At 56.2% G+C, this 18,355-nt stretch overlaps 3 protein-coding genes across 4 annotated transcripts; all 3 read left to right on the forward strand.

The window, feature by feature from the left end:
- Positions 1-1,155: 1,155 nt before the first annotated feature.
- H1-0 (H1.0 linker histone) lies at positions 1,156-3,650 on the forward strand. The gene has a single exon (XM_069581588.1). It carries the CDS (start codon positions 1,675-1,677, stop codon positions 2,257-2,259), a length of 585 nt encoding a protein of 194 aa, XP_069437689.1. The 5' UTR covers positions 1,156-1,674; the 3' UTR covers positions 2,260-3,650.
- A 464-nt stretch (positions 3,651-4,114) lies between these two features.
- Positions 4,115-10,828, forward strand: GCAT (glycine C-acetyltransferase). Its single transcript, XM_069581587.1, has 9 exons — positions 4,115-4,373; positions 5,837-5,967; positions 7,474-7,575; positions 8,047-8,193; positions 8,795-8,949; positions 9,086-9,168; positions 9,343-9,514; positions 10,109-10,230; positions 10,511-10,828. The coding sequence occupies exons 1-9, from the start codon at positions 4,178-4,180 to the stop codon at positions 10,660-10,662; spliced, it is 1,260 nt and encodes a 419-aa protein (XP_069437688.1). The 5' UTR covers positions 4,115-4,177; the 3' UTR covers positions 10,663-10,828.
- A 222-nt stretch (positions 10,829-11,050) lies between these two features.
- GALR3 (galanin receptor 3) lies at positions 11,051-17,385 on the forward strand. 2 transcript variants are annotated; one of them, XM_069581586.1, is made up of 3 exons: positions 11,051-11,317; positions 15,862-15,983; positions 16,588-17,385. In XM_069581586.1, exons 1-3 carry the CDS (start codon positions 11,192-11,194, stop codon positions 17,366-17,368), a joined length of 1,029 nt encoding a protein of 342 aa, XP_069437687.1. In that variant the 5' UTR covers positions 11,051-11,191; the 3' UTR covers positions 17,369-17,385. The 2 variants fall into 2 exon arrangements, with proteins under 2 accessions (XP_069437687.1, XP_069437686.1); XM_069581585.1 differs by lacking the exon at positions 11,051-11,317 and having other exon boundaries at positions 15,541-15,983.
- The last annotated feature ends 970 nt before the right edge of the window (positions 17,386-18,355 follow it).

Here is an 18,355-nt window from a genome sequence, read left to right on the forward strand (position 1 = left end):
TCAACCTAGGACCCCTGCCAAGAGGGACCCTGCATGTGAATATAGGACGTCTATGGCAGATGAGGGGTCCCAGGAACGCTGAACTGAGCTTCTGACCACTAAAGGCCCTCTGAGCCTCCGAGGCTCCCCACAGACGGTGGTGCCCCTTGTTTTCCTTATCTGTACCTGCTAAGCAGCAAGGGAAAAGATACATACATTTTAACAAAGACATCGCATCTTCCCAGCAAAATGGAGGTGGTCCCGGCCAGGGCTCCCTGAACAACTCGCACTTTCTGAAGATCACTCAGGACTCAAACAATATGACCCTCTCCTCGACCTCCCCGCCAGAGCCCCGTTTTCCCAAACTCCCAAAGCTCTCAGGGCTTCTCCTCATCCCAGGGGTCCCCAAGACAGTCTTTGATTTAGAGCCTTCTGAGCAATGCCTTCATTGTGGACTTCCCCGCTCACTGTCTTCAGGGAGCTCTGGGAGGGGGACTAGACCCCCAGGCTGGGTCCTAGGAGTGGGGGCAGCAAGCTCTGTCTCTGACATCCCAAAACTCCTAGGCTGAGGAAGAACTATATATGAATTACCAGTTAGGATACATGGAGGATGGGGGGGGGGGGCGCTTTGAGGAGAGAAGGAGACCTGGGAGACCCCTCTTCATTCCCTCAGGGACCCATGCAGCATTCGGGGTTCGACCTCAGGAGAGATCCTTGATGCAGATGTCGGGGGCGCGCTGGGGGAGCGATCACAGAGGAGGGGGAAGGGACAAAGTTTGAAAGTGCCCTTCCAACTCTTCCAGGGAAAGTTTACTTAGGGATCCCATGGACTGAGAGATGGTAGAGGTGCGGGGGGCCCAGTGGCAGGATGACCCCCGAGAGGTGACCGGACCCCGGGGGAGCGACCCCTCCCCCCTGTCCCAGCTCGGCCCGGCTGGGAGTCGCCCGTCTCGGGGCCGCGTGTGTTAGTTGGGGCCGCTTTCGGGCTCCTCTGCTGGGCTGGGGGGTCCCGCCGCGGGCCGGGAGTGGGGTCTCCGGTAGCCCCAGGGGGGAGCTTTCCTACGGGGGTTTTCAAGCAGCGGGACTCCCAGGCCCCGCAGAGCCAGCCCCCCGCAAAGGGGAAATGTGCCGGCGCGCCAGCGGTCCTCAGCGCTGTTTGGGGCGCGTGGCGGGCGCGGGGGGCGGCGGCCGAGGCAGCTGGACGCCTGGCGGAGGAGCTCAGAGAGCCAGGCAGCGGCCCGGCGCGGCGGCGGGGAGCAGGAAGGCCCGGGCTGGGGGGAAAGGTCGGATTTGCTCGGCGGAAGAAACACAGATGGCGGCGGCGCGGCGCCATTCTGGGCCGGGAGCAGGCAGCCAGCAGCCCTGTCCTCACCGCGGTCCGCCCGCCGCCGCTAAATACCCGGATGCGCCGCCCGAGCGCCAGACGCGGAGCTGGGAAAAGGGAGGCAGAAGAGGAGGAGGCGGAGGCAGAGCCGGGCGCCGAGATCGACCGACAGACCGGCGGGGCTGGGCCACGCAGACACGGCCCAGTGAGCCCTCCCCGCGACCCGAGCCGGGCCCCCGAGAGCCGGCCTCTGGACTGGCCTGGGAGCCAGAGGCTCTAGAGCAGATCCCGAATCAGGCTTTCCTTGGCTTCCGACGAGGGCTGGCCCTTTGGAAGGTCCCTTCTTCAACAGCAGGACCAGGCAGGCCACCATGACCGAGAACTCCACGTCCACCCCTGCGGCCAAGCCCAAGCGGGCCAAGGCATCCAAGAAGTCCACAGACCACCCCAAGTATTCAGACATGATCGTGGCTGCCATCCAAGCAGAGAAGAACCGCGCTGGTTCCTCGCGCCAGTCCATCCAGAAGTACATCAAGAGCCACTACAAGGTGGGTGAGAATGCGGACTCCCAGATCAAGTTGTCCATCAAGCGCTTGGTCACCACTGGAGTCCTCAAGCAGACCAAAGGGGTGGGTGCCTCGGGGTCTTTCCGCCTGGCCAAGAGCGACGAGCCCAAAAGGTCCGTGGCCTTCAAGAAGACGAAGAAGGAAGTCAAGAAGGTGGCCACGCCAAAGAAGGCAGCCAAGCCCAAGAAGGCTGCCTCCAAAACCCCAAGCAAGAAGCCCAAAGCCACCCCAGTCAAGAAGGCCAAGAAGAAGCCTGCTGCCACGCCCAAGAAAACCAAAAAACCTAAGACTGTCAAAGCCAAGCCAGTCAAGGCATCCAAGCCTAAGAAGACCAAACCAGTGAAGCCCAAAGCCAAGTCCAGTGCCAAGAGGACCGGCAAGAAGAAGTGACAATGAGGCTTTTCTTGTGGACACTCCTGCCTATTTTCTGTAAATACTTTCTCTCCTTCTCTCTTGGTCTCATCTGCCATCCTTTGCCCCTTTCCCTTCTGACTTTGTAAAGAGACAGAATTTGTATTCCTCAGAAATTAGGGAATAATTCATTTTTCCTTAACCAACCATGCAAGGACAGCAACAACAAATATCTCTGTAATGATGAGAATGTACTTATATTTTGTTTTATTTGTTACTAATCTGCTTGTGGGTTTGGGAATTTGGGTGGGTTTGTGTGTTTTCTTTAGTTGGGTGGTTGGTTCACTCTGAAGGTAAAAGTCGCGTGGCGGTGGGGGTGGGGGCGGGTTGGGGGAAGGAAGGTAGTTTGTTGGGGCTATGTGACAAGGGAGCCCAGGAACTGTAAGATTTGTAGGAGTTTCTCAGAGACCATCAAGCTTTAAGTTGAGCACTCCTTGTGAGAGTTTCAGAACCTTGGTGGGGAGGAGAGAGGGATGGCAGCAGCTGGACGGCAAAGGAGGTAGATGGGGGTGGGGGGAAGCCCTCTCTTGGCTGTATGCCACCTTCCCGTGGTGAGAGTGGGACGTCAAACCCAGTTTCCTTCTCACTTCTGTTAGTCTGTCCCTGTAGCCTCTCTATTGTCCTAGGGAATGGGAGGGAGGGTTAAAGTGACAGCTGGTCCTAGAGACTGTAGCTTCTTTCAGTCAGCTAGAAACTAGCCACTGTGGGGGTTTCTGTGGATTCAGAAAGTCTCCTGTTAAATGGGAGTGGAAACTTAAGGGGAAGGGTGAGGAGTCAGTCAGCCAAGTGCCTCAGTGTGCCCCTGTTCAAACTTGAGTTTTTCCACACAATTGTATTGTTTCCTAGGAGGACCTTTTTCCTTTCCCCCCTGATTTTTGGTTCTTGTATAAGAGGTGGCTTTGCTTGGCAGTCCAGTGGGGCTTCAGCCCTACCACCCACCACTTAAAAACCTCCAGACCTCTTTACTTTTTTTATATGTAGTAGTAGACGGGGGGGGGGGGGGGGGGGAGGAGGGGAGGGCGGGGAGTGGAGTGGACAGTAAGACATACTGCAGTCGACTTTGAATTGCTAAGTAGTTTTACAGAGCTAGGTCTGGTGTGTGTGTGTGTGTGTGTGTATGTGGGTGTGTATGTATGTATGTATATATACATATCTAGGGGTAGTACTTAACGTTTCATACCCGGGAGCTGGGAGAAAAAAACCCTGTACAGTCTTTCCTTTTTTTTTTTTTTTTAAATAGGCGCGCTTGCGGTCTCCCCACCCCCCTCGCCCCTTTTTATTTTAAAATAAGTGTTATTTGTGCCTGGAAGAATTTGCTGTCTTTGTAATTTTCAAACTTTAAAATAAAATTTTTAAAAAAAAGGAAAAAATCTGAGCGGTGTGTTTTTTTCCATACTTCTAAAAACTGAAGGAGAATGCGGAGCAATATGGTGGGCGAAACCTGGGGGCTTTTGCACCTAAGCGCTGGGGCGAGTTCCAAGAGCAAGACAGAACCCAGGAAACCTTAGGGCCGGAGCATATGGAACGTGCCTCAGCCTGCTTCTAGGCGCCCGCGTCCAGAGGGCGTCCCTACCTTCCGGGAGATGTGTGTGTAGGCACGGCATGGGAATGGGGTGGGGGTCTGGTGGGTCTGGCCCTGATGTGCTTTCCAATCCCCGTCGCTTCCTCTCCCCCAACACGGACAGCTCCAGTCTCAACTTACAAGTCATTCCACTTTCGTCCTCTGCTGATCCCGCCAGGTCCCGCCCTCCTATTCCTCGGTCCGCCTCCCCTGCCCTAGAGCAGAGCCCTTCTCGCTCCGATTGGCTGCCGGGGCCCAGCCCCCGCACGTGATCACATCGCGGCCTCGGTGCGCAAGGACCTGAGCTTGCAGTCTAGCTACGGCGAGGTGGGCAAAATGTGGGCTGGCCGCGTCTTACATGCTACGCTGTCCCGGGCCCCCCGCGGCAGCCGGGCGCAGTCAGCGCTGGCTCAGCTGCGTGGCATTCTGGAGGAGGAACTGGAAAGCATCCGCGGAGCTGGCACCTGGAAGAGCGAGCGAGTCATCACGTCCTGTCAGGGGCCGCATATCCACGTGGAAGGCGCCCCGGGAGGTAACAACCCCCTCCTGGGAATCGCCAGACCTGGCCGGGTGTTCGGGGTGTCCTGAGGGTTTCGCTGAAGTGGAGGTCCTGGAGGCAGTGAGCGGGCCGGAGCACAGGCACACGTAGCCGCTGCTGGACCGCTTCCCATATGTCAGGCCGGCTTGCCTTTTCCCACAGTTAATTCTAACCTGATTAGATCCGTTCCTCCAGAAAGAAGGTAATTTGCCCTTTCAGCACCATTTTTATTTAGAGGCCAGGACTCGATCCGAGATCCAGCCTGTGAGAACGTAAGGAAGAAAGAGAGACAGCCAGTTGGCTCCCACCATACGGATTCAAGAAAGGGTGATGGGGAGGCAGCAGCAAGAAATCCCGCATAGGAGCTGCTGCTTTGTTCAGATTTCTGCTAATTGCTGCGCCTGCACTCCTGCAAATCTCAAAACATGGGCATGACTGGTCCCATTTACAAACGAAGAGACGCTGATGCTCATAGATTTGAAGTGTCTTGCCTATAAACCCCCAGCTAGCTGCAGGAAGAGCTAGGCTTTTAGTGTAGTTCTTCTGGTATATTGGAGCTGGAAGGTCATGTAACTGTCCATAGAGACCAACTTTCTGGCCAAAATCACTGTTTGAGCAAGGGGCTTGAGGGCTGCCCCACAAGTCGTACTGTGAACTGGCCCACCAGGCCGCCCTGGTTTCTGTCTTATCTGTGGTCACTGCTCATCTTGTCTGTGCCAGGACCCAGGGGGGTGCTGGTTACCAACAGGCCTCCAAACCTGTCTTCTGCCCAGGAAATAGGCCTGGAATATTTGGTGCTGTTGTGCTTATTTGTAAAACAGAGGTCTCTATCCTCCTCCAGGGAACCTTGGAGCAGATCAAACAGTGGGAAATTAGGAGACCCAGGTTCCCATCCTGTTTTGCCTCTCCCAAACTGAGTAAACCTTGCCCTCTTGGAGCCTTAGTTTCCTCCCTGGGTCAGCTGTGTCCACCTTGGGCTTTAAAATGCAAGGGTCAAGGTCTCAGAGAGGCCACCCTGCTGGGCATACAGTTCTGACCAGGCAGCAAAGTCAACTGTGTGGAGTTTGGAGACCATAGCAGGGCTCTGTGATGCCCTCTTCTTTTACCCAGAAAGAGCCAAGGGCCAGATTAGGGGTTACTGGTTGTCTTCAGAGGTAGGAGAAGCCAGAGAGGAAGGGCTGTGGGTGAATGTGATCCAAACCTTCTCATTCTCCAAAGTGCTGCTCTGGGAGTCCATTTCTGCCCCTCCCTCTCCTATAGCTGTTGAATTCGGTGCCTTCTAGGGGCTCCCCCCGCCCCAACCTGGCCTCTGCCCCGGAACAGATCGTACTGTGTGGTTGTTGCCTCTTCAAGGGCGATTCCAGGTTCATTTCCTCTCTTGAGTCCCCAGGGTCTGGCACCTTTACAGGCCCTGATTGTCCTGAGCTCCTGTGTCCATCCCGTGTACTCCATCTCAGGAATTATTAACTTCTGTGCCAACAACTACCTGGGCCTGAGCAGCCACCCGGAGGTCATCCAGGCAGGTCTGCAGACCCTAAAGGAGTTTGGAGCCGGCCTTAGCTCTGTCCGTTTCATCTGTGGCACCCAGGTACACCGAGGGTATGGCCCAGGCTGGGGCGGGGGAGGACGGGGTGGTCCCCAGTGTTGGGCACTGACCTCAGATGTCTGCTTCTGCAGTCAGAAGGGCTGGTTTAGGCAATTCAGCTCATCCCAGAACTCTGGGCCCATGCTTAGCCTAAGGGCTGTTCACTGGAAAAACTGGGTTCAAGCTTCTGTTTTGCTGTGAAGCCTTGGGCAAGAAATTTAACCTCTCAGAGCATCCATTTCCCCACCCACAGAACAGAGCTTCTTACCTGTTTCTCTTCAAGAAAGGAAGAATAGAAGGCAGGGATTGAGATAAAGGTTTCTGGAGCTATTCTGCCTGAGTTTGGTTTCTAGTACCACCATATATTGGTTCTGTTACCATGGGCAAGTGTCTTAACTGGTATGAGCATCAGTGCCTTCATTGGTAAAGTGGAAATAATAATTAATAAGATTATCCCAAATTAAAGAGTTAATAGTGGGTTGGCAAAAAAGTGTGTTCAAGTTTTTCCATAACTTCTTATGGAAAACCCTGAATGAACTTTCTGGCCAACCCAATACATGTAAAAATGCTTAGAACAAGGCCTGGCACACAGCGGTGCTCAATAAATGTTGCTTAATAATTTTATTTTGTAAATGTTACAAAATGAACCCTTTATACATGAAACTTACAGTGCTGACTATGTATCATGTGCTATTTTAAGAACATTGCAAATTACTCCTTAATGCAGATAATAATCCCAAGTTCTAAGTGCTATTCTTGCCCCTGTTGTAGAGATGAGGACACTGAGGCCCCGAGAAGTTAATTGTCTTGCCCAGAGCATGCAGCCTGTTGTGGTGGAACTTGAACCCATATGGCCTCGCTCAAGAGTCAGTGCTTCTGAGTCCTTGTGATTATCATTACTTGTTCTCTCAGAAAGGTGAAGGGAAAATGAACGGAACTTTTGACTTCCAACCAGGGCAGGTTAGGCTGGACAGCTTCCAAATCTAACAATTGGAGGCCCAAATGAACCTAGCATACTTACATAATCCTCCTTTTTGCCATTAAACAACAGAAAAAGGCACTTAGGGATTTCTGTCATGATCCAGTGCTTAAGACTCTGTGCTTCCACTGCAGGGGGCGCAGATTTGATCTTTGATCCCTGGTCAGGGAACTAAGATCCTGCATGCTGTGTGGTGTGGCAAAAAAAAAAAGAATGAAAGGAAAATAAAGAAAAAATAGAAAAAAAGGGTACTCAGTTTGATAGAGAAAATATCTTCCTCTGCCATTAGCATCATAATTCTACCATCAGACCCCCACTGTAAAATGAAAACCCAATGAGGAAGAGGGGCACCCAGTGGACCCCTAATGCTTCAGATTCCTGTGTTAGCTCCAGGTGAACCCTTGTGCCCAGAACAGAGGGGTGCAAAAAGAAGGGGGAGGATCTGTTTGTGGCCCTCTAAGCCTCTGTCCCCAGGACTTGTCCCATGTGGCCCCAAAGGCATTAATATGTATTTCGTTCCTTTACTTCAGAGCATCCACAAAGATCTAGAAGCAAAGATAGCCCGCTTCCACCAAAGGGAGGATGCCATCCTCTATCCCAGCTGTTTTGATGCCAACGCTGGCCTCTTTGAGGTATGCGACGCCATGGGTGGGAGTTGGTGAGGCCCACCAGGCTGAGCAGGGCTTGGGAGTGTGCAGTCCAGAGAACTTGGCAGGATGCCAGGGCCATGTAGAGAGGCTCCAGTGGCCATTTCTTTGGAGGTCAAGGTTGGGCTAGCAGGTCTCCAGGAGGACTCCTGGGGCTTACTAGGAGGCTAGCTTCCAGGGTGTTTGGGAGGTAACCTACATCAGCTGGAAGGCTGAGGGTGTTAGGGGCCGGGCATTCACCAAACATGTTCTCACCTGCTTTTGCTAGAGCAGGGCCCCTGATTCAGCCCAGTCCTGGAACGCCTGGGGATCAAGAGAGAGGCAGAGGGCTCCTTGCCTCCCTGCCCAGAAGAATGCCCTGGTTGGCAGTGAAATATTGATTCAGGGGGAGTCATGAGGGAAGGAGAACCCCATGGTGGTTGGGTGATGGCCCTACTTCTGATTGCCTTCCACCAGGCCCTGCTGACCTCCGAGGACGCAGTCCTGTCAGATGAGCTGAACCATGCCTCCATCATTGATGGCATCCGTCTGTGCAAGGCCCACAAATACCGCTACCGCCACCTGGATATGGCTGATCTGGAGGCCAAGCTGCAGGAGGCCCAGGTGCAGCAGGGCCTCACACTTCCAGGGCCAAGGACTGGTCTTATCCTCAGCCTCCCCCGCAGACTGCCCCCTACCCTGGTGAAGGGAAAGAGGCTTGCAGAAGCCGTCTCCTCACTCACAGGCAAATAGCCTGAAAGTTCGAAACAGCCAAGATCTGAACCCAGATCCTCAGACCCAACATGACTTAGCAACTAAACAACATCAACAATCTCAGACCCAAAACTTTATCCCATGGCACAAAGCTGTTTTGAATTCCAGGAAGCACCTTATGTGTGGCAGGCCCCTGCCCAGCATCAGAGTGGGATAAGCTTATGGACAGAACTGACCCCACCCCACCCAGCCCTCTGGAGAGGAGACTGGGAGCATTCTCACTGCCCAGTGGCTAAGCATGTCTCCAGACTGCCCTGGAAGAGATGGGGAAGGCCCAGAGAGGCCCAGAGGAGGGAGAGGATGTGCCAGCCTCAGCACGAGGGCACATGTGTGCTCCCCTCTGTTCTGGGCACTAGGCAGAGTGAGCCTTTAGAGCGCCAAGCAGCACAGAAAGGAAGTGACTTGGTCCAAATCGTGATACCAGCCACTGCCTTCCGTATCTTGCCTGCAGAAGCATCGGCTGCGCCTGGTGGCCACTGATGGGGCCTTTTCCATGGACGGTGACATCGCACCCCTGCAGAAGATCTGCCACCTTGCCTCTCAATACGGTGCCTTGGTCTTTGTGGACGAAAGCCACGCCACTGGCTTCCTGGGGCCCACAGGACGGTGGGAGCACATGGCCCCTGAGGCCTTGGGTTGGACTCGTCAGGGTGGGTGGGAAACCACCAGGCCAGCCCCCACGCCCAACCCATGAGCCTGGGTGCTCAGGTGGCCATGGTGGTAGTGGCAGCTTCCCTTGCAGGGGCACAGATGAGCTGCTGGGCGTGATGGACCAAGTCACCATCATCAACTCCACACTGGGGAAGGCCCTGGGCGGAGCATCAGGTGTCTGCAGGCTTGGGTCCCTGGGCTCCCTTTATCTGCATGCACAGCCCTGGAGGGGTCTTGGGGGAGGTGGGAAGGGGAGACCTGGGGCTGCAGGGGAGAAGACAGCATGGATGGTCCTCTCAGGAGGGCCATGGGGTAAGCTCTGGCTCCTTTTCTCACCCTTGTTCACAGGGGGCTACACGACCGGGCCTGGGGCCCTGGTGTCCCTGCTACGGCAACGTGCCCGGCCCTACCTCTTCTCCAACAGCCTGCCACCTGCTGCTGTTGGCTGTGCCTCCAAAGCCCTGGACCTGCTCATGGAGAGCAACGCCATCGTCCAGTCTATGGCAGCCAAGACCCTGCGGTGCGGTCCTGGGCAGGGTGGGGCCCGCTGGGGCGAGGGAGCTGGTGAGGGCCTGCTCTGTGTGGCTGCACAAGCCCATAACTCCCTGCCTTTGCGTCCTGCCTTTGCCCACCTCCGTGTCCCCAGTGGGTTGCACTGGGACTTGGCTCTCTTGACCAGGGGCTACCTGCTTGCCCCTGCCCTCTTCTCTCTATCTGTCTTTTCCTTCCATTTCTTGGTGCATTTCATGTATTTTTATTTTTTTTATTTTTTGGCCCTACTGCCTGTGGGATCTTAGTTCCCCAACCAAGGATCGAACCCACGCCCCCTGCATTGGAAGTATGGAGTATTAATCACTGGACTCCCAGGGAAGTCTCCCCGGTGCATTTCTTTGCAAATGATCCTGCATTCCCCCTTCTTGTACAGTCCTGTCTTTCTGCCTTCCTAATTGGTCTTCCTGTTCCTCTGCCTCTTTCCCCATCTGCCATCTCTGTCTTTGTTGGTTCCTCCTGCAGACTTGGCCACAAGCCTTGGGTCACATCCATGTCCATCAGGAGTGGGTGTGATTGCTCCACAGTCCCCCAACTCCCAGTGACACCCAGCTCATGCCCACAGATTCCGCAGTCAGATGGAGGCTGCTGGCTTCACCATCTCAGGAGCCAATCACCCCATCTGCCCTGTGATGCTGGGTGACGCTCGGCTGGCCTTAAACATAGCGGATGACATGCTTAAGAGAGGTAAGGAGACGGGGCTTGAGATGTGGCTGTGGGTCCTAAAAGAAAAGGAGGGAACCCTTAGACTGTGAATATCCCCTCTTCCCCCAGCCCTACTACCCTTCTTAGATCAGATGTCTGTCCAAGCTTGAAAACCCTCGGCTGTGAGGCAGTCCCAGTTTTGAGAGACCTTTGGCAGCTCCCTTGCCCTCTGTAGCCCCCAGAAGAGTAGGAGCTATCTGTCATGCCCCCAGAACCTGCCTGGCTCTGGTGAGCCCCAGCTTGACCCTCTCTACCCTCACAGGCATCTTTGTCATTGGGTTCAGCTACCCTGTGGTCCCCAAGGGCAAGGCCCGGATCCGAGTCCAGATCTCAGCAGTGCACAGCGAGGAGGACATTGACCACTGTGTGGAGGCCTTCGTGGAGGTGGGGCGACTGCACGGGGCACTGCCTTGAGTTCTGGGTAGTGACAACCAGAGCCGAGGTCCCCCTCCCAACACAGTGAAAAGGAGGGCCTTTGATCAGCCCAGGCCAGAGGCTCTGAGCTCTGTCAGTCTTGGCGCCAGGCTGGGAAGAGGCCTGTGCTTGTGGGTGTGAGGTTAATGCAACAGTGTGGAAATCAGCTGTGACGTGTTAGCCTGCTTTATTCTCTCAGAGCAGCCCCAGTCCTGCAGCTGGTCAAAGGATCAGGCAGGAGATGGGGCTTTGAGGGCTTTGAGCTCTCAGAGTTAACCACCTCTCCCAAATTAAGAGGGGACCCAGGCAGGTGGGATGACAGAGGCCGGGGCCACCGTTTGGCTCAGTTGGGTGCTTTCCTGATGTAGAGAGAAGCTGAGCACCAGCCCTACAGGCCCCTTCCCATGCCACCCGCCCCCCTATTCTGCAGCCTCCAGAGTCTAGCCCTGGTGAACCCCTCGTCCTCTGCTCCCCACCCCAAGGATGGCCTACAGCTGCCCAGATAAGAAGGGGCTGGACACCCAAGCCCATGTTTGGGAGAAGCAGAAGACTGTGCCCCAGATGGAAGAATGTCTGTCACTATTGGAGAGGCCCCGAGAGTCTGGAACCCTGTATTCTATCCCCACTTTATCCCTGCCTTGTGGTGGCTCAGATGGTAAAGTGTCTGTCTACAATGCGGGGGACCTGGGTTCGATCCCTGGGTTGGGAAGATCCACTGGAGATGGAAATGGCAATCCACTCCAGTACTATTGCCTGGAAAATCCCATGGACAGAGGAGCCTGGTAGGCTACAGTCCATGGGGTCGCAAAGAGTCGGACACGACTGAGCGACGTTCCGTTCCGTTCTTGTGGCCTTAGGCAGCCCCTTCCCCCATGTGTGCCTCGGTCTTCCCTGCTATACCAAGACTGGCTGTTACATTGGTATCTGGGGCCCTTCCATCTCCATATTCCCAGGGCTCACTGGCCTGGTCAGAGGAACCGCCACGGGGCACAGTGAGCTCGGGTTCTGGCTGCTACTTTCCAGCCCCCTCTAGACTTCAGGCCTTGGACAGGATGTTTTTGCAGCCCCACAGCAAGACCCCATTCTCCCTTGCCCCCGACAACAGCTCACTGCTCCCCTGCTGGAGGTGACAGTCCCTTCCCACAGTCGCAGCCCTTCTCTGTCCATAGCCCTCCCCCTCAGCCTTATGGGCTCCTGGTAGGGTAAAGGATGGGTCTGAGTCACCAGCCTCAGCATGGTGTGGCCTTGGGAGCTGATAGTCTGCTGGCGAGGGGGCAGGGAGGATGAAAAGGCCCTTTTTCATGAAAGGTGGGGACCATGGCTCTGGTGCCCCACACCCCCAGCCCTCCCTTCAGCCTGGATGTCTAGAGAGGGACAGCCTGGTGAGCTCTGGCCCCAGCCAGCAGGGTCTTAACGCTGGGATTCTGAGAATCCTAGCCTGTGATCCTGGGCAGCTTGAAGCTAGGGGTCCAGGAGTTTGGGGTACTGGAGGATACAGCCTCAGGGAAGGGGGCTGCTGTGGCCACGTCAGGGGCACACACACGGGGTAGGGCATCTAGCACCAGGTGTACTTCAGCAGCAAGTACCCACCGCCTGGTGCCCAGCCCCTGGCCAGGTCAGCAGCTTGATGTGTGTGGTCTGCTCAGGCTGGCAGGTCATGGCATGGCCATGAGCAGCCACAGGATGACGGGTCACAGTCAGTGATGCCAAGGCAAGACAGCCATAGGTGAGGTCCACCCACCAGTGGCACAGAGTGCATGCTTCTTCCTCCTACAGTTTCCCAGCACCACCAGCTGCTGACATTGTGTGCCTGGGGACAGCCCAGCACCGTGACACTGTGGGCCAGCTCGTCGCAGTAGGGCGCCAAGTTTTCAGCCAGCTCATGGCTCAGCATGTGACCTGTACTGGCGCAGGTCTTCTGCAACTGTCCCGAGGGGTCAGAGGACATGCCAGCAGGCACGGGGCACCTCTCGCACATATGCTTGGGCTCAGCACATACCCTGGGTCATTGCCAGAGGCCAAGACAGGCTATGGGGCTGAGGGCCGGCTACAAAGTCGCAGTTCCATGTCTTGCAGGCCCCAGATCTCCAGGGACTGCTCTCAGGGCACACCATCTGCCCTCTGCATTGGTTCAGGGCCACAGCCGCCAGAAGCAGCAGTTGGAACAAGGGGAGGTGTGGGTGCCCGGGGCCCGCTGGGGCTCAGGCCGTGGCGAGGTGCCTGTCCTGCCTGCCTCATAGGTGGTCCCCCTCTGGTTGCCACCATCTTCCTCTCCTCTGCTGTCATATCACAGCTCAGCACTGCTGCTCCTGGGAGCTCTTTGCCCTAAAACTGCTCCAACCCATCCAGAGCCCAGACTGGGCATAGCTGGCTTGGGGTTCCCAAAGGGAGGGAGGGCAGTGTGTCAGGGACTTTCAGGGGTCAGGCCTGCCACATTTGTGAGGCCAGGCTTCTGGGCATCTCACAGTGCATTCCTTCCATACAAGATGGTTGTGGACCCCCAGGTTCTCAAATCCCACCACTCTAAGTCTAGATCCTACAGTTCTGCTCTTCAGAGATCACAAGATTCTACAATTCTAACTCCTTAATGCAGTTTTGATAGTTCTGAATTCGGCTTTGCAGAATCTAGGGATGATCCCTAATATCTTCAATTCAATGAGTTTCTGCTTCTAAAAGTTCGGGGATATTCCACATCTGGGATGGGTGGCATCAGGCTTTAGAGGAGCCTGAGCACTGGTGAGCATCCCAGGGCCTCGGGAAGCCAGTTCTGAAGAGTCTCTTCCCAGCTCCTCAGACTTTGGTTGCAAGTCCTGGCTTCATCAGCATCCTCTCAGACTGTTTTCTTTCCCGTTGCACAGATTTCTTGACATTCACCCCACCCTCCCAGCTTCTAGAAAGACCACACAACCCCTACCACCTCTCCTCCCCATTCACTGCAGACTGCCTTCTGCCCCCACTACACTTGTCTAGTACCAACAACCGCCTTGTTGTTAAATCCAATGCATCTTGTTCCACTGGCCTCTAACCCTCTGGAAGATGTGGCCATGTGGTCCTTCCAAGAGGAGGTCCAGACCAGAACCCCATGACTGAATCACCCGTCATTCACCAAGACTGGTAACCTGTTTGCCTGGAGGAGAGGCTCTTAATGGGTCTCTCATTAAATCACTCCCCCCTCTAGCCATTCTTTTAACCCCAGGCCATAATAAGCTAATTACAAAATAAATGAGCAGGTCACGTCTCTGCCCTAGAATCTTCTGTAGTTTCCCACTGCCCTAAGACTAAAAGTCAGACTCCAGACATGCACATAGACCCTCCAGGCTTCAAGCAGACTGAAGCCCTGGAATCAGCTTAGGGAACCTGATGGGTCTTGAAATTCTCAGGCCAGGAGGAATCCTAGTCTGCAGAAAAAAGAGACTTTTTAATCTGGTTTCCTAGTGCTGGACACTCCATTCAAGACTAGAAGTCCTGGGACTTCCTCGACCGTTCAGTGGTCAAGACTCTGCACTTCCAATGCAGACGGCTCTGGTTTGATCCCTGATTGGGGAACTAAGATCCCACAGGCCATGTGGCAAAAAAAAAAAAAAGACTAGAAGTCCTTTCTGAACTTGGGTTGGAGCCCTTCTTGGAGCAGGGAGCAGAGAGGATGTGGAGTGGAGTGAGCAGGCAGGACCATAGGAGGTGAGAGGGCCAGGAATGGACTGGGCCTTGGGCACAGAGGGGTTAACCACAAAGCGAGAATCTCAGAGAGCGAGATCAATGGGTTACTCGCTGCAGAAAGGCAGAAGCAACGCAGAGAGGCGGAGGAGAGGAGAGCCAGGCAGAAGAGCATGCCACCCGGGGAAAATCAGGGGCTGAGGAGGCGGCGGCTACTTCTTTGGAGGGAGAGGAGAGGCCTTAAAGGAGAAGAGGGAGCAGTGGGAGGCAGAGCTGTACCTGCAGGTAGGCACCAAGAGGCAGCCACTGAGCCAGGAGGCAGCTTCAGCCTGGTCAGTTCACCCAGGGAGAGCAGGAGCCCAGTGCCCAGGGTTGAGGTCTGTGTCGCCCATCTGGGCTTGCCGGTGGGGAGGGGAGCAGGGGGGAGGGGGTGTTCCTGCATGCTGGGATGGGGGGGGTCTCAAAGATACCACCTTTCTTTCCTCCTCCCTGCTTGGCCCCCTTACCCTTCATTCATCCAGCCACCCCAGAGGTCCACGCACGCACAGAGACCCACAGGTAGCAGCCGATGTGGGCCACGGGGTGTGACGGGTCAGGTGATCACGGCTTACATAGATGTAACACACACACGCACTCACACATGCAGGTTGTCAGGGGCACCGCCTATAACAGCTCTCAGATGAGTGCTCCAGCCTGGGAGTCAGTACCAGGGTGGCAACAACCTCAGATCTACCACTCAGAGTGTGATATTAGCTTCCCAAGTCCCCTCTCTGAGCCTCAGTTTTCTCATCTGCGAAGGAGGCAGAGACCTATATGGTGCTCCCAGCTGTGCCATGTGGTGCTCTCACTAAGCTGGACTATCCAGTGACTCAGGGGTGTCACCCATGTTTGGTTGAATTTGACTAATATCCAAAAGTCTTCCCTGTATTTCAGATCCCCATTGAAAAGTGAGGAAAATACACCAGATCCTGAGGTTGGAACTGCCCCTCCCCGCACTCACTTTGCTTGTGTCTTTACCTGCATCATTGGTTGAAGGTGTCTATCAACTACCTAATCAGTCCTTCAGGCCTTGGGATGTTTCCTAGGAAACTGAGAAACCCACCTTAGACACCAATGAGATTGCCAGGAGCTTGCACAGTGGGTCTCAGGGATAACTTTTGTCTCTGTCTGCCCAGCACCCCTATCCCCCACAAGCTTCCACCCCAGGAGACTTGGCCAGGCCTATGGTGGGGGAACTAGACCCCTGAATTGAGTGACCAGAGCTGAGGACTCCAGCTTTTCTTCCTTAGGTGCCCATCTGTTGGGAAGATGGCTGATATCCAGAACATTTCGCTAGACAGCCCGGGGAGTATGGGGGCTGTGGCAGTGCCCGTGGTCTTTGCCCTCATCTTCCTGCTGGGCACTGTGGGCAACGGGCTGGTGCTGGCAGTGCTGCTGCAGCCTGGCCCGAGTGCCTGGCAGGAGCCGGGCAGCACGACGGATCTATTCATCCTCAACCTGGCGGCAGCTGACCTCTGCTTCATCCTGTGCTGCGTGCCTTTCCAGGCCGCCATCTACACGCTGGACGACTGGCTCTTCGGGGCCCTGGTTTGTAAGGCTGTGCACCTGCTCATCTACCTCACCATGTACGCCAGCAGCTTCACCCTGGCGGCTGTCTCAGTGGACAGGTGCGCTGGGCTGGGAACGCGGCCCGGTCTGGAGGAGGGGAAGGAGGGAATGGGGGACCAAAAAGGGAGGGGGAGGGAGAAAAAGAACAGCTGTCTGGCCCCCACCACCCAGTCTTGGGGCACCTGCAGGGCATACTTGAGGGGGTCATCCTGCCCTCACCCCATCTTCACTGGGCGAATCCAGAGAACATCTCTGTGTTCCAAGTGTCAGCTCAGGGCCTGGCACTTAGTCCGTGCTCTGAAAGCGTGAAATGAATGGCAAAAGGAACACACGAATGAAATTCATCAGCTATTTTATTACCGCCCACATCTGGCCCGAGTTGTGGTCAGACCGGCTCTCAGGGGTTGAAACTTGGGGTCAAGCCCAGGCTCACTCTCTAGTTGACTCGTTGATGACCTTGGGCCGGTTGGTCACTTCTCGCTGAGCTCCGACCGAGCCTCGCTAGGTGCCGGGCGCTACTCCAAGCGCTTTGCACGCTAACTCCCTTCATCCCCACAACCTTGCGAGCGAGGCCCGGCGCGCGGTCACCGCGGCGGCGGTTCAGACCCGGGCGATATCCAGGCCACCCGCCCGCCGCGGGTCTGACTCCGCGCCCGCCCGCAGGTACCTGGCCGTGCGGCACCCGCTGCGCTCGCGGGCCCTGCGCACGCCGCGCAACGCCCGCGCCGCCGTGGGCCTGGTCTGGCTGCTGGCGGCGCTCTTCTCGGCGCCCTACCTCAGCTACTACGGCACAGTGCGCTACGGCGCGCTTGAGCTCTGCGTGCCCGCCTGGGAGGACGCGCGCCGCCGCGCCCTCGACGTGGCCACCTTCGCCGCCGGCTACCTGCTGCCCGTGGCCGTGGTGAGCCTGGCCTACGGGCGCACGCTGCGCTTCCTGTGGGCCGCCGTGGGCCCCGCGGGCGCGGCGGCGGCCGAGGCCCGGCGCAGAGCCACGGGCCGCGCGGGGCGCGTCATGCTGGCGGTGGCGGCGCTCTACGCCCTCTGCTGGGGCCCGCACCACGCGCTCATCCTCTGCTTCTGGTACGGCCGCTTCGCCTTCAGCCCGGCCACCTACGCCTGCCGCCTGGCCTCGCACTGCCTCGCCTACGCCAACTCCTGCCTCAACCCGCTCGTCTACGCGCTCGCCTCCCGCCACTTCCGCGCGCGCCTCCGCCGCCTGTGGCCCTGCGGCAGCCGCCGCCCCCGCGCCCGCTGCCCTGCGGGTGGTGCCCGCCGCGCCCTCCGTCGCGTCCGCCCGGGGTCCCCGGACCCCGACGGCTGCTCCGGGAACGCCCGGCCTCGCGGGAGGCTGCCGGCGGGCGGCGACTGGGGCGGGGAGCGAGGGCCGGAGCCCGCAGGTGGTGGAGAGGCGTGCAGGGCCCTACCTGTCAAAGGACCAGAATAAACTTTGTGTGCCTCCGCTCTGCCGGCTGTCCGTCTGTCTCTCCTTCCTCTTCCTCCAGGGCCGGACAGTACTAGAGGATGGGGCCAAAGCCAGGAGCCCTCTGAGGAGCAGTGGATACTCAGTCCGCGGAGTGGACACCCGTGGACGGTGAAAATGATTCCAGGCAGCCAAGCGCAGGCCCCCAGGCCAGGAATCCCCCAGACTGTGTCCATAGCAAATCTGGCAGGAAGGAGGGTAATCCCTCTGCCCATTCTGCCAACTCTGTTAGCATCTTGGAAGCCCTGCTTCCTCTACCAAGCTCCTTCTCCCTTCGAAGCGCTGTCCTGAGTAACTTAATAGCGTAGTGGTAGTCTTGGTCGCTCAGTCGTGTCCGTTCTTTGCGACCCCAAGGACTGTAGTCCGTCAGGCCTCTCTGCCTTTGGGATTTCCCAGACAAGAATACTGGAGTGGATTGCCCTTCCCTTCTCCAGGGGATCTTCCCAACCCAGGGATGGAAGCTGGGTCTCCTGCATTGCAGGCAATTTCTTTACCATCTGAGCCACCAGGGAAGTCAGAGTAACTTAATACTAACAGATACAAAATAAATATAGCAAATATTAAGCACTTCATATGTATCCCATGGGGCTTCCCTGATGGCTCAGCTGGTAAAGAATCCTGCAATGCGGAAGACCTGGGTTCGTTTCCTTGGCTGGGAAGATTCCCTGGAGAGGGGAACAGCTACTGTGGTATTACATTCTTCAATCGAATTACAGTTTTGCAAGGTAGATATCATTTGTTCCTCTTTAAAAATGTAGACATCAGGAATCAGAGGGGTTTAGCGATTTGCCACACAACTAGTGTTTGGGAGAGTCTGGATTCAAACCTACTTCTGTTTACCTTTTTCTGCTTAGAAGAACCGACTTCACCTCTGGGACCTCTCTGTTCTCAGATCCCATGGTTTCCAGTGTTTTTCTTGGTTCTTCCTGATTCTGCATCAGCTCTCTTCCC

This window comes from Ovis canadensis, chromosome 3 (genome assembly GCF_042477335.2).
Source record: "Ovis canadensis isolate MfBH-ARS-UI-01 breed Bighorn chromosome 3, ARS-UI_OviCan_v2, whole genome shotgun sequence".
Classification (NCBI taxonomy): domain Eukaryota; kingdom Metazoa; phylum Chordata; class Mammalia; order Artiodactyla; family Bovidae; genus Ovis; species Ovis canadensis.

Excerpts from the sequence above, each read along its gene's own strand:
- H1-0 (XM_069581588.1), top strand. The coding sequence starts at position 1,675 with ATGACCGAGAACTCCACGTCCACCCCTGCGGCCAAGCCCAAGCGGGCC.
- GCAT (XM_069581587.1), top strand. The coding sequence starts at position 4,178 with ATGTGGGCTGGCCGCGTCTTACATGCTACGCTGTCCCGGGCCCCCCGC. Across the intron at positions 4,374-5,836 it reads CGTGGAAGGCGCCCCGGGAG|GAATTATTAACTTCTGTGCC; the intron begins GTAACAACCCCC and ends ACTCCATCTCAG. Across the intron at positions 8,950-9,085 it reads TTCCTGGGGCCCACAGGACG|GGGCACAGATGAGCTGCTGG; the intron begins GTGGGAGCACAT and ends CTTCCCTTGCAG.
- GALR3 (XM_069581585.1), top strand. The coding sequence starts at position 15,625 with ATGGCTGATATCCAGAACATTTCGCTAGACAGCCCGGGGAGTATGGGG. Across the intron at positions 15,984-16,587 it reads GCGGCTGTCTCAGTGGACAG|GTACCTGGCCGTGCGGCACC; the intron begins GTGCGCTGGGCT and ends GCCCGCCCGCAG.